General features: G+C 35.8%; 2 protein-coding genes across 2 annotated transcripts; both read right to left on the minus strand.

Moving 5' to 3' along the window:
- LOC105042307 (CRS2-associated factor 1, chloroplastic) lies at positions 1-9,672 on the minus strand. Its single transcript, XM_010919461.4, has 5 exons — positions 8,715-9,672; positions 4,797-4,924; positions 2,060-2,285; positions 1,699-1,826; positions 1-1,621 (listed from the first exon to the last, which is right to left on the minus strand). Exons 1-5 carry the CDS (start codon positions 9,559-9,561, stop codon positions 554-556), a joined length of 2,397 nt encoding a protein of 798 aa, XP_010917763.1. The 5' UTR covers positions 9,562-9,672; the 3' UTR covers positions 1-553.
- Positions 9,673-11,232: 1,560 nt separating this feature from the next.
- LOC105042315 (uncharacterized) lies at positions 11,233-15,004 on the minus strand. The gene is made up of 5 exons (XM_010919471.4): positions 14,786-15,004; positions 14,087-14,215; positions 13,017-13,105; positions 12,647-12,744; positions 11,233-11,567 (listed from the first exon to the last, which is right to left on the minus strand). Exons 2-5 carry the CDS (start codon positions 14,094-14,096, stop codon positions 11,432-11,434), a joined length of 333 nt encoding a protein of 110 aa, XP_010917773.1. The 5' UTR covers positions 14,097-14,215; positions 14,786-15,004; the 3' UTR covers positions 11,233-11,431.

Genomic DNA, 15,004 nt, shown 5'->3' on the forward strand with positions numbered 1-15,004 from the left:
CATAATAAGGAACTCTATTCTCTCTTCCTCAACCATGTTCTGTAGTCTGTGCAGGTTGCATCACCAATAAATGTTAAACAAAGTCTTTTTTTTAATATTTAGTTAATTAGGCCTAGGATAGTCTTCCATAGGAACACTTGAATGGAAGGTCTCCTTGCAAAGAGGGATAGTAACAATGAAGAAGAGAAATACTGCTATTATTGCATTGTTCTCTCTGCGAAGTGTAGCTGATGTATTTTGTTCACTGAAAGCTCATTAGAAGCCAACGCCATAAAAGTCTTAAATCTTAATTGTTCTGATGTATTATATCATGCCATCTGAATTTCTGTTCTGCCCTTCACGATAATAACTTCACAGCCCTTTGACCTTTAAAAACATGTTTCTAGTGCCATCTCATTACTAGCTGCAGATAATGGGCTCATGAAAATAGTCCTCAACAGATCTTCTGTAACTTTGTTGTGCAACCAGTATGAAGCCTACTCCTGAAGTTAATAACCAGACAGAAAGATGAATGAAACACTTAAATTCATTCAACAATTTTTTTACTTCATACCTAAGCCAGCAACTTTGCAAGTTCATCTACTCTCAAGCTTCCACGTGGGACCACATCTGACAAAACCTCTGGGAAATCATCCCTTCTCCGACTCCGAGAATTGTTTCTCTCATTACATCTCTTTTCTGACACTGGCACAGCTTCAACTTCTGTATCTTGCTCCTTGATCTTGTCACCCTTGTCTTTCTGAGTCCTCTGAACAGCAGATTTCCTGACTCTATGCTGGAAGACTGGTCCAGGCTGGGCAGTCTTGGCAAGAGCAACGGACCTCTCAAAAACTATGTTAGCATCCAAAGAATGTTCATCCAAGATGATTGCCCTGCCATTCTCAACAGCCTGCCTCAGAAGTAGCATAACTCCTTCCAAACATGCCCTACTAGAACTCGTATGATCTCGGCATATCGGACTATCTGCTTCTCTCATTTCCAACATATCGCTGTCTAGCATTCCATCATCTAGTCTGGTGGCTGCAGCAATGTTGTCATGCCTGTTGCAACCTTGGTACGAAGCTGCCAATGGCTGAGCTTCTCTTCCTGGAAGATAAAGGTCTGTACCTTTTTCTATTGTGTTCAAACTTGTGTCTAGAGAAATGCTTCTGCAAGGTACTTCAAGACATGAGTCCACTGAGCCATTTCCAGCGTCTGCAGCAGGTGCTCCTTGGTCACTTATAATTGAAGATTCCTGGCGAGTCTCAGTTGAGAAATCAAGTGTCTCACCAGTCTTCTTGGTTGGATCTACATGAACTGGCACTGGTACACGTAAAATTTTTAAATTCAAAAGATCCTCAGTTTGGTTTATATCCACGTTGTCATCTAGAGCCGATTCAGTAGGCACTTCAACACTGAGTTCCTCATTTAAGCTCTTTTCAGCACCTGAACCGAGGATGTTCTGGTCATTCAATAATGTATCACTGATGCTGGATGAAGTGTTTGTTGGATCACTGGCAATCACTTCTTCCGCTTCAGTATGACTGTCTTCTACTTGTGGAAGAGATGATTTCCAATCTTTCCCTCTCCACATAAGTATATGCTCATCCTCAAATGAAAGCAGGATGCATGGAACTAGATCCTGCAAGGCCAATTTCAACAAACTTACAAAAAATGACACCATAAAGGATATTGTCATGCAATAAAAAAAATACCAACCTTGAGCTTGGCACCTATTTTCCTGCAATCACTTTTGTTCAGACCCGTGCAGTTTACTCGGACCAACTCACAAGCCTCAAATGCTTCTCTGACTTCTATAACAAGGTTACAATACATACCATTTTTTGCTGTTTCATGCACATACGGAAGAAAACTTTAGCTCCACTTCAGCAAGAATTTTAACAAATAAATTATGGATTTGGTTTAAAATACAGATCAAATCCACATTCTATGAGAAACTAGAGGTATCATCCAGACCACATATGAGAAATAGTTATCACAACATACACTTCATCATGCTGTTCATGAGATGATGCAAATATAAACAAACAGAAACAGAAAAAGTGAGAGAAATTGTTACCAAGTCTGCGTATCGGCGGTAGTTTGCGCCCTCTTTTACGCATTTCAGTTGCTTCTTCCAAAGTTAGTCCCTCTGGTACCCGCTTAATCAATCGTGGATACACTGGTGTTACAGGCTTCCACAGCATAAGAGGAAATCTAGGGCGGGTCCTCCAGTTGTAGTTTCGACCACGAAACAGGAAGATCACTCCTCCCTTGCTGTATATAATCTTCCCCCCAGTTTTCTCCTATCAAAACAAAAGATGACCTTCTATATGTGATGTCGTGCAGTCAATGAGAATTATAAAACATGTAGGTCACAAGCCACATGGAGTTGTTCAGGTGCCTCAGGGCATTCTCATGACAATGAGCTACATATCGAATTTTCATGCTTCGTACTGCAACATGATTACTTGAATAGACTGACTTTCAATCTTTTCCGAAAAACAACTTCATATGCTTGGCTTCACAAAGACCATCTTTTTACGGGAAACTATTGATAGTTAAATTCTTACAGAATACTTAAAGGGAACTGTAAAACCTTATCTGATTTTAAAAAAGTAACGCTATGGTCAGAATGTCAATTGAGGATACAATGACGTGATGAGCTCATAGGAAAAAATAAGTGAAAGAAAAACAACAGAAGGTGATGAAATCTCATTATTGTAAAGCAGGGTCCTCTGTCTTCCAATGAAACAGCCAATTTCTAGCAAAAAAAGCAAATATGCTTGTCAGAGCCTTTTCAATCCCTTCTATGGCATGCTCACCACACATTATCCAACATATTCTGTGGTTGATCTTAACATCACAAAGGATATTTCTATGCCTTCTTCTGTTCCCATGAGATTGTTTAACTCAGAGTAACTTGCTGGCATTTATGAACAAAAGGATTGGAGATCTCCACTAACTTCAACAGCATTTTCTCGCAGGCTGCCATACTGAATTTACCATGTCATCATGAATAAGAGACTATATAAGGCACAAAGTCCACATTGAGGAATTCCACTTTCAGACAACACATCTTTCAGATGTTCTCTAATTAGCACTACTGATCACCCACAAAACCAAAAGACAAATGAAGAAATAACACCAAACCAAACCAATTGATTACATATTTGTTTGCTCTCATTTTCACAATGGTAAGGCTCCTAGTCAACTAAAAGGTTGAAAACTTTATTACATCTCTTTTCTCCACATCCTTTCAGCTTCCTCTCGAATATAGACACTACTCCAAGTCTCTATGTAATCCACAATAAGTTGGCAATGCCTCTTTCCTATTCGCTTTTAGGAGGATTGTGAGATGCTTCATGAGGCAAACCTCGGAGTATCAAATCTAACCAAAATTTCGGTGTACCGTTCCCAGCCTTAAACACCAAATTAAAAAATGTGCCACATATTTCAGCAGTCATATCCAGAAAGAAAAAAGAGCATAAAACATTCTTAAATGAAAGGTCATCTCCCCCTCCACCCTGTTGACAGTACTTTGTTTAGATAATCAATTTACACATCATCATAGTCATCTATTAATTTCCAAAACCACTTCAATTCCTAAAACATATCAAGACCAATCCACCGCTCTGCAAAGTACGAAATCCCCAGAATTCAGATGCATTTCCTCATCTTTTCTCAGCCACCACTCCACAGGTTTCTTTTCAGGGTTTCAGATCTACTCAGGACCACCAACAGAGGCCATGAAACAGAACAGTTCAAAGAGAAGTTAAATAAAACACATCATAAGTAAACGTTGTCCTTGAGCAGATCAAAAGTTTTGCTAGCATAAGAAACAAGGTACAAAGAAAAAAACATACATCAAGAAGATGAAGAAAGATGAAACAAGAGAGTGCAAAAAAGAAAAAAAAAAAAGAAAAAAAAAGAAAAAGAGGATGAATCTCCAGGATGGCAAAAAAATCTCTCACTCGTCAAACATAAGAAGATCTTCCGAAACACCACAAACTGATGTAAATAATTATTGGCTTCCAAATGTCATCAAGCTAAGGAAACTTTATTAGTAGACTTATCTTCCCCCCTTCAAAACATCCCAACTCGATAGATGGGGTGGAACCTTATTGACACTCCAAGCCTTCAAGTTTGAGATGGCAAGCTATAGGTGGATCGCCCACGGGTATGTAACACCAATTAGAGTCCATAATCCAATGTGGGACCATCCCTTAACACCTCCTCTCACTCGTATAGCCCAAGGGAAGGAACCCTAAAAGGGGCTACACATGGATTGGTAAGTGGAAGCATGGAGATATCAACAGGCAAGAAGGGAAGATGACTTTGCTACTCAAAACATTAAGCTACTAAGTGGATGGCCTATGAGTATATAACACCAGCTAGAGTCCCAACCTATCTACTATGGGACTATTGCTCAATAACTCCAATATAAAATCCAAGATAGAGCATGACCAGCTATCAGTAAAAATGCAAGGTAGAGTTTCTCAACCAACCAAAAAGAAGTAATCACCTTCTAGCCCTCATACTCAATCAACCATCTAGATGAAAATATTAGAATTTAAACTCTAAAGCACCATAAGAAAAGATTAAACACTTGAAGAAAAAAATTTAATTGGCAACCACATTGACAAGACAATGCATGAAAGTACTTTGAAAATTAACCTCTTCACAAGAGATCATCTTGAAGCATGGAAGAAGCACAAATAATTTTAAGGAAAACGGCAATCGCATGCAAATTGAAGATGCCTGACTATAGGGAAAAAAGATTTGTTTCCTGAAATAGAAGTTTTTAATTTACTGACCTCTAAGTGCTGACGGACATTATCCATATCAACTGTGCACACTCCTTTACATTTTATCTTGCATACCCTCCGCCTTTTCCAATGAGCATGAATGTTTTCTAACATATTATGTGTTAGACCATCTCTACCTGCAAAAATTTGATGATAGAAATCATGGTGAAAAAATACAAGATGTTACAAGTCATTAAAATGAGTATAACATAAGAAATGTAAATCACCGCATAACAAATTAACAGCTAATCATGTGAGAAGGACAATCTTGAAAAATGATTATTAATAGTACATAGTGTACAGGCTAAGTGAGCAGCTTGTAAATATGTCATGGGCAAACTATTTAAAGATACATGCACAACATGTTGAAGTATGTGATAATTAATAGAATATCTAAATGGATCAAGGCCCTAGGACAAATCTATATCAACCGCTACCTACTATGACTTCCCTCAAGTGACCAATATAAAGTTTCGATAGGGCCGAAAATGGATCGGATACGGATCAAATACTAGTATATCCATATCCATATTTATGTTATTTAATGAATATAGATACGGATATGGATATTAATTGGATGCAAAAATTCACATCCATATTTATTTTAAATGGTATAAATACAAATCAGATACTGAAAATATGGATACATATGCGAATATACGTTAAATGATTAAACTTTATGACCATAGAACCAAAGATATTTCTAAGTGGATGATAAATCAAATTAATGGTATGTTAATATGGCCATTTATTTTTTAAAAAAATTCATTAGTGCTAATATAAAATTAAATAGAATTTGAACATTGGATATTTATATACGGATCGGATAGTTGTCTATCCATACCCATATTATTATTCTTTAATGGATATGGATACAGATACAGATATTAGTTGGATGCTTAAATTTCTATCCATATCTGGATAAATTTGGATACAAAAACAAATCTGAACAGATATTATCCGATCCACTTTCATCCCTAAGTTTCAATGATTTTATAATATCGCTGCAAATGAGGATAATTCATACTGCATGTTGACTCAGTCAAGGCTTTAGTATGAATTTGTAGAAGTGTAATTTCATTACACTTTGTCTTGGTCAAGGCTTTAGTATATTGATATATGAAGATTAAAAAAAAAAATCTTTTTGAATTTTGTCCAAGTATTAGAATGGTTTATTTTGGTATTGTATCATAAATGCTATAGAATATTGCTTAAATGAACACTCTTACTCAGGCTCATCCTTTACTGCATAATTTATTTCTCACCCCATAAGTCTTCATTCAGATACTTAAGGCACTAAATGATATAAATGATGTTTCTTGCATCTTACTTTAGATTTTATCAGAAAAAGGAGAAATAATCAATCAAAAGTGCATGATAATACTTTAGTTGCCAAACTCAGGAGCAGGTGCTGGTGCCGGTGGAGAAGCAGATCCAGAATGCAGGCAGGAAAGTAGAACTTTAAAAGCACTTCTCATATGGAAGCACTTGGTAAGCTGGAGTGGGTTCACAATTCTAAAAAGATTCTGCAGCAGATACAGGACCCTAGGTATAAGACTCTAGTTACATTAGATTTTTAGAACTTGAACGCACAAATCTCTGTCAGTTAAACCCTTCCCCTCAATATGTTCTGACCAATTCTCCCACTCCAGTTCCCTATACTACTTTAAAATGTGTTCCACATGAAAAAATAAATTTAACACCCATTAAATGTCACTACTATCATGGTTCTAATGCCCAAATAGCAAATTGATGGCATTGGGGACTACTCATGATAGGACAGAACCCTAGAAACTGAACTTAAATAAACACCAAACTTCTACAAGGCAGCCAAACAATGAAAACAATTACTAATTCTCCATGCAAATAACATCAAAATGCAGTTCACATAAAACATCACCATAATCAAGTCATGGTGAACCCACAATCAATGTCATGGTGATTTTATTAATGCTTCAAATTGAAAAACCAAATAGTCTCTAAAAGAAAATACTTGATAATCCAATCCAGCAACCACATCATACCAAAAAGGATGTCCTTTATCAGAAAAGGACCTACGATAAAAGTTCCAATTCTTAGTGGATCTGTAGATATAACAGTTATCTATGTAGTTCAATAACCACACTAGCAAAATGATCGACTATCTTGGATGCTTCAAGCATGAAAACCAATCAACAAAAAATCAAGTAAACATTGATATTAGGACATAGTAATGTGGTTTCCAATATCAGCCAAAGAAGCCTCTAAAGGCTCTATGCTACCTAAAGGCCTAGGGCTTAGTACTCATCTAAAACAAAGGTGCCTTCTGCTTGGACTAAGGCCCCAAAGTTTTTAGAGTGCCAGAAAGCACAGTGGGGTGATACAGTGATGTTTGATAAAAAATCGAAAAGTTATTTTGGCTTTGCCAGAAAGCTGAAAGATTTACTTGGAGAAAGCTGTATTTTGAAGCTTTCCCCAAAAGTGCTGTCTGGCTAATGTCAGAAAACTATTTTGATTTAAATGAAATTTTTTTAATGACAAAAATATCCACTAACAAATCTCATAAATATATAATATTATATTATTTACTATAAATATAATATAATAATAAATTGATATTATGATATATTATAAATATATAATATAATTTATTATAATATTATTATATTATTAAAATATAATTTTATATAACAATATTTATTAATAATACAATATTATTATATTATAATAATACAACATGATCTGTTATATTATAATTTATTATTAGATTAGATTATAATCCATTATATTATATTATATTATATTATATATTACATCATGATTATAACAATAGTATATTATAGTATATATTATATTATATTACATTATATGATAATAATATTATACAATAAAATAAAATTTTAAAATATAATAATATTTATTTTATAGACATATAATATAATCTATTATAATATTATTATATTATAATAATACAATATAACATAATAATATTTTAATAATAATATAATATAATATATTATAATAATATATTATATTATATTATAATCTACTATTATATTAGATTATAACTAATATATTATATTACATTATAAATTATATTATAATTATAATAATAATATATTATATTATAATATTATGTTATATTATATGATAATAATATTATATAGTATAATAATATTTTAATATATTAAATTATGTTATATTATTCTCTGCTATATAATACTATGCAATATCTTTTATTATCATTTTATCGTATCAAAAATATTTTTTTTATTTTAGTTACCAAATATACGTTAAAGTTTTAAAATATTTTATCAATATGATTAACAAACAGCAAATAACTTTTTGTAAAAACTCTATTTCTAAAAATTCTACTTCTCAAAAGTTCTACTTTCAAAAGCTCTCCTGCCAACAGCAATCTCAAACAGGCCTAAATGGCTTACTATTAGTCTGGGATTGATTCTTTGAAACACTGGGATCATATAGCAAACTACCAGTAAATGAGCTATGCCTCAACTATTAACGGTGAAGTTCATGATTAGACATATAAATACAGCTTTCTTTTTTTTGAGAAAATAAATACACCTTGCTTATTCTCCATTGTGAACCTCATCTGATACGTGCTACCTTGATTTCAACCATGATATCTACCAAGTTCAAGATTGAAGAAAACCAAAAGACCAGTATATTGAACCATAGAGAAAAAATTGATCATAAATTGTAACTGCCTTCCACATATGACACCTACCACTCAAAAGCCATCAAATTCCACTAAATTAACCATAGTGGTGGACTCGTATAAGTGAACAAAAAGTTTGTTGCTACAGTGAATACTTCATTTGCGGCAGCAAAAAAAAAAAAAAAAAATCCCATAAAAACCAGAAAGTTTTCAGGAAATCGTTTAACCGAAAAACTTTCAGGAAAGAAAAAAAAAGCACCAAAACGAACCGATGTTCAATTGTCTCCTGGTCTTCATGCAACTCTTGACCAACTCCTTGATCTCCTCCTCAGCCAGCGGCTCTCCCAAAATCTCCTCCCTCGACGCCGCATCATAATTGGGCCCCGACCCGGTCAGGAAAGGCCCTGGCGACTGCACTGGCTTAACCCCCTTCTTCTCTGGCGGCGGGAGCTTGAACGAATCGAACTCCGGCAGCTTCTTCTTGCTAGGCGGGAGCGGCGCCCGCCCCGTCCATGGCCTGGGCATCGTGCTCGGTCCAAATGGCAGAAATGGAGGCTCCCTTAGTGCCAAAGGTTTCACCTTTGGCGTCTCCGTGTAACTATACTGGAACTCAAAGGGCGCCCCCTCGATCTTATACGTAATTCCCTTCTCCCCGACCGAAATCCCAGTCTCCCCGTCCGGCGGAACCGGAGCCGGCCGGGAAACCCTAGAGATCCGGCGGAAGGCGGGGTGGGAAGAGGGAGAGCTAGGGCTTATAGGGTTTAGGGGGGGCTTGGAGTACTTGGAGGCTTTGCCCGGGATGGACGGGGAGGAGGGGGAGGAGGGGGTACCGTGGGACCGGAAACCGGCGGGGGAAGGGGGTGGGTCGGCGGTGGAGGAGGAGGAGGCGTCGGTGGTGGCCGCATCCTCGGCGATCTTGAGGGCGGAGCGGTAGCGACGGAGGCGGCGGAGGTCGTCCTCGATCTCCTGCTGGGCGCGGCGGCGGCGGAGGAAGGGCTCGGCGTTGGCGTTGTTCCAGCGGGAGAAGCGGACCTCGGTGGAGGGGCCGGGGCGGCGAGAAGGGGCCGCCGAATTTGGCGGGAAGAGGGGGAGGGGGACGGTGAACTTGAGTGCCATTGGAAATTCCGGCGGGGACGGAGGATGGCGGGGGTTTGGTGTTGGGAGGCTGGGTGGGTGGGGGGAGGTGGGGGCCGGGTGGGTTGCGGTGTGGGGAGAAGAATGGACGAGTGATCCGTTGCCCTTTTTCCGCTGAGGCTAAGAAGCGCGCAGCGCGATATCGTAATATCCAACCACGGGGAGAGTACTTCATGGCTACATAGAAATTAGAAAGGTAAGATTATTGAAGAGTCCCTAACGCTGCTGTCAATAGTCTGCCGTCTGCGTAAAAACAATCCAGTGCCCCTCCAGCCTAGTGGAATAAAAAATAAGATTTTTATAATTTTTTTACAATCCTGCAGTCCAAAGTACAAATTAGACCAAGACTAGGATGGCCTCTGGAGAGAGAGGGAGAGAGAGAGAGAGAGGGAGAGAGAGCTGGCAAGTCAATAGATTCAATTTCTATAGAAAATCAAATTCAATTTTATCAAATTTTTTAAATAATTTTTAAAATTTATTTTTATTTAATATTTGAATGCATAATTTAATAAAATATTAATCAAACTATAGCTCACATATCATATTAAAAAAAAACCAACATAATTTTAATTATCATAATAGCCATTCAAGAATATAAAAAAAAATATGTATATCCTTCTCCCTTTTTAAGAACAATTTTGACTTGTTATATGAGATCTTTAAAGTTAATTGGATATAAATATAAATTTTATAAATTATTGAATGCAAGTATAATGGATATAAATTTTAAAAAAAATTATAATTTATTTTAAAAATTAAATTATATAATTAAATTTTTTAAATTTTATATCATTTATTGTATATAAAATTGTAGTTTTTATATATAAATACACAGCTAGCCTATGCTCCCTATTTACCGGCAGCGGTCAATTTTAGATGGTTGGCAATCTTTTTTAAAAGTTTACTATGAAGATTCAAGATTTAAATTTGAACATACAAAAAGATAAATTATTTTTAAATCATTTTTATTTTTTATTGATATCTAAAAGGATTGTAGGATAAAATTACTACTAAATCCTCTGCTGACTTTAGATAATTTCATTATATTGCACATACAGGGCCACGCACAATCTAAGATAAAATAATTTGAAATACTTTATTAGTCCGTCCACTTTGTTTAAATTATTTTTAGATTAATCAACTCTGTAGAATAATATTAAGGAAATAAAGATGCAAATTACTTGCAAACTCTTAAGTTCTTGGAGAATGAGTTAATGTAGGATAACCGCGTGCAACATTGTCTGCATCAAGAGTTTTAAGGGTGGAGATCATATGATGGTGAACCGAGGGCAGTATGAGGATGATAACATACAGATCCAACAGCTTAGTCTTGTCCAGTGAAAACATCATTACTTGAGCAACATCCCTATTGAAATTAGCAAAATGAACTTGGAATTTTGCTGAGATTTCTCTTGTTTGAAAGAGAGGGTACAACTGAGCTTGAGATAGCAGTAAAGAAAAAATAAGAATCTACTTTCATCAACAATAATAATTTTTCATGTTACATGAAGTTTGCGATTTAGACATCATGTTAGAAATCACTGAAGGCTAATGCAGAATAGAGGATTTGATAAGATCACCAAACATTCTGCTCTGCCCATTTACACATCCTGTTTCAAACTTTCTTGCACTTGGATGCCCTTTTGTAATTCATTGCATATATTTTGCTCATGAAACCACACCACAAATATAGTTTGAAAGCATAAATTCAAAAATGTGAGATATAATCAGGCATAATAACCTTCTGAGATCCAGCACAAGTAGTAGAATCTTGGCAATAATCACTGTTATCATTTTTGAACATTTCTCAGCCGTACAACCTTTGATGCAAAGAATCAATCAGGATGCAACTTTAAGCAATTGTTGTCTTTTCCCTAGACAAGGAGCTGGGTTGATTGTCAACTTTTACATCCCTCTCCTCAGAAGAATCTGGTTCACATTCCTTGCCAAATCCAAGCTCAGACATTTCTTGTTTTGCCATCAAGTTTCTAAAAAAATAAATAAATAAATAAATAGACAACTATATTAACATTATACTGATTATAGAGGTATAATGAACAGAAAAAAAGTTTCTATAACCGCCAATTTTCCTATGAGCAGCAATGAGTCGAGGGTTCAAAACTTCTCCGGAATTCAAATGCATATGTAAAATAAATAAATGTGCATCAATCCTTGCAACATTAGAAGCTCCAAACAGATACAGAAACCATAGTATGCAGCAACGTAAAAGTACCCTTCATATCAGAGAAGGGCATCTGATTATTAGAGGCATTAAATGAGATTGGAGATAGTTTGAGCCAAGCAATGTAACAAACATTTCAACCCTTCTGATTTTGTTGTTTAACCTAGGAAATGAATCACATCAAAACTGAAAAAAAAAATATAGGTAAAACAAAAGTCAGACATTGTGTTTATGTGCATTAACATGGTTAATTGCTTCCAGCTTTATGAGAAGTAGGGGATGAGTACGGTAATTCCACAAAGGAAATTTCGATTTGGTTTTCTAATATGGTAAAACCATCATCATACAAAATGCTGCATTCTAATTTCTATGAGATTGACTGCATGAATTTGATTGATAGCCCAGGGAGGAGCTTTGACCCAACAACTTCAGTAGCATGATTTAAGTACCAAACTACCAGTCACTAGAGCGAGCCAGTAGGGAAGCACCACTCAATACAGCCCCTAAATCAACACCAGGTACCTCACTAGAGTACCATGCCGACACTCACAATGTCTGCACCAGTCGAGTGCTGGAACAATTACTTGTACTGGAAATCAAATTCTTGGTTAGTAGAATGCCAAGACTAATATCAAACTACTTTAGAAGATAAGCTAGCAATGATGCTGATGCTCTAGCTCATATTGCTTCTTCTCCACAACGCTAACAATGGGATCAGTGCTGATTTGAATTTATTCTTAAGAAGCTTAGATTTGACGATAAAGCATTAGTATATTTAGAACAAGTTTATATCCAGCATTGCTGCTGCTTTCTTCTTCTTCTTCTTCTTCTTCTTCTTTTTTTTTAAAGGATTGAGAGAAGAATAAATTAAGGGTCAGCAAGCACCTTTCCATACGGCATTCCAAGTACTTCTTTGAGAAGTGTCTACATTTTTCTGACTTGTGCCCTGATGATTTGAGGCAGGCAATGTATTCTTTCTTCTCCTATGCAACCATGTGAAAGTTCAAATTTAGTTCTCATGTAGATGAGTAAAATTCAATCTACAATTTACTAACAAGAAAGATGAGAACATTATCACTATAAAAAAAACCAAGGCATTAAATTATTTTTTTTTTAAAGAAAGAAAGAAAGAATACAATTGTAGTACCAGATCTACAATTTACTAACAAGAAAGATGAGAACATTATCACTATAAAAAAAACTCAGGCATTAAATTATTTTTTTTTAAAAGAAAGAAAGAATACAGTTGTAGTACCAGGTCACACTCATGCAAGTGATCTAAAGGAAATACACCTTTTTCTGGGGGTACAGGTTTTACTCCTCTATTTCCACCAAATGCCCCACCTGTCAAAATTATTTCAAATATTTAAAAGAAATAAATGAAGCACATTCATCCTGCATTATACTTATGTAGAATCTATAATCCATTACATGTTCAATACAAAACAATTCAAAATTTAAATTACGAAGATCAATTGTGATTGGTTCACGACTCCTACTAATATTGTGGACATAAAGCGTTGTTAAATCATAAAGTCCAATAATCCAACTAATGGACCAATGATAACATACAGGCTATTCAAACTCATACTCATGTAAATAATTGTATCTAGGTCCATACAAAGCACCCATTAGTCAAGTAATCTTGATCTCACAAACTCTTTAAGCAATACTGGTGTACCAACCTCAACTCGGAGGAAGCAAAAGATCAAGGAATATGAGAGATTTTCATATAGAATAATTAAGTTAATGGCCGCATATGGTGTATCACCATATCTAGACAACACTACTACAAGGCATGGTTCAGAAAACAGTGACTCGGTAACCTGTGATAAACTTATTTCCCTGGTGTCATTTTTTTCGTATATCTATTAATACGGTGCTCATCAAGTTCACTACCTAAATAACTGATCAAAACAATTTAGAAATAAAGGGCATCTGAAACTCCAGTCCAATAATCCAATGCTAAGGGCATAGAACAAATTATATCAAACTTCTCAAATATAAGACCAAATTATATCACCTGAGTATTATAAGAGAGCGCAAAGCAACACTAAAAAAAACATTTAAAAATGAAATTTCCTTCACACTGCTGAGATACAAACATTTAATGTAACATAATTTACAGCATAAGAACTTCAATCTCATGCTCTAACAATCACAAAATTGTAAAATTTTCTTGATTTTCTTCTTCCTCCCCCTTTCTTCTGAAAATTAAATTGTTTACTACATAAGGACAAACAAGAAAAGAAAAGGCATTCGAATAAATGTTGAAAGAATACTAATAACTGTTTCATAAGGGAAAACAAAGATAGAAAGACCTACCTGCGCTCATTTGCGGAAGAAATGCTAAGGCTTTTTGAGCTAGAATTCCAGTTTGAGAAGGACAGCGCAGGTTACACGCTCCAGCATTAAGGCGGCGAGAAACTGAATATGGAGATTTCGACTAAATACCTAAAAATTTTTATCAAAAATATGTTTTAATCATCTAAACTAAAATTAACTTAACGATGCTGTCCTAATAAATAAAATTATAATAATTATATAGCAAACAAACAGATAACTAACAAAACATTTGGTAATTTAAAGTATAAATTCTTACATATTAATTTTTTTTATTTTCTCCAATATCTCATCACCATGTATCTTTGTTCTTGAATTCATAGTTTTTGTTTTTCCAGAAAAATAAATTGACTTATTTACTTAAAGAATCATAAGATGTGTGCTCACAAATGCTTAGTACATGAAGACACTGTAACACTCCTACCCTTGTAATTGGATAAATTCTTAGAAAGTAAACAATCCCATTTTCTGGATTCAGCTCAAAAAAGTCCCCAGCCATCGTCTAAACCTCCCTATTCGGCCCCTCCAAGCCTCCCACCCGATTGAGACTTGGGAGAACGGATCTAAACTCCTGGAAAAATTAAAAGGCAAGACCTTTTCCATTGATCAATTTTTTTCCTTTTCCCTTCTTTTTCTTTTCATTTTTTTCTCTTTTTCGGAGATCTATGTGAAGCAAAGCACCTGAAGGAGATCGGACAACAAGACCGACGCCGACGACGATGGGGAGGAAGGCGACAGCGGAGACCGGTGGGAGGTGGTGGCGAGGAGAGCAGTGAGGAGGTCGGCGTCTCTCTTTTTTTCGGATATATGCGGGAAGGAAAGCACCTGACAGAAATTAGAAGGAGAAGGCCGACGCCGATGATAATGGGGAGGAAGGCGATGGCGGAGACCGGCGGGAGG

Source organism: Elaeis guineensis, chromosome 2, assembly GCF_000442705.2.
Source record: "Elaeis guineensis isolate ETL-2024a chromosome 2, EG11, whole genome shotgun sequence".
Classification (NCBI taxonomy): Eukaryota; Viridiplantae; Streptophyta; class Magnoliopsida; order Arecales; family Arecaceae; genus Elaeis; species Elaeis guineensis.

What these genes read in the sequence shown, in the direction of transcription:
- LOC105042307 (XM_010919461.4), bottom strand. Translation starts at nt 9,561, where the DNA reads ATGGCACTCAAGTTCACCGTCCCCCTCCCCCTCTTCCCGCCAAATTCG. An exon ending in CAGGAGACAATTGAACATCG is followed by an intron (nt 4,925 to 8,714) that starts GTTCGTTTTGGT and finishes AAATTTTTGCAG; the next exon opens with GTAGAGATGGTCTAACACAT. An exon ending in ATGTCCGTCAGCACTTAGAG is followed by an intron (nt 2,286 to 4,796) that starts GTCAGTAAATTA and finishes TTGTTTTGATAG; the next exon opens with GAGAAAACTGGGGGGAAGAT.
- LOC105042315 (XM_010919471.4), bottom strand. An exon ending in ACTTGCATGAGTGTGACCTG is followed by an intron (nt 12,745 to 13,016) that starts GTACTACAACTG and finishes ATGGTTGCATAG; the next exon opens with GAGAAGAAAGAATACATTGC. An exon ending in TTGGAATGCCGTATGGAAAG is followed by an intron (nt 11,568 to 12,646) that starts GTGCTTGCTGAC and finishes TTATTTTTTTAG; the next exon opens with AAACTTGATGGCAAAACAAG.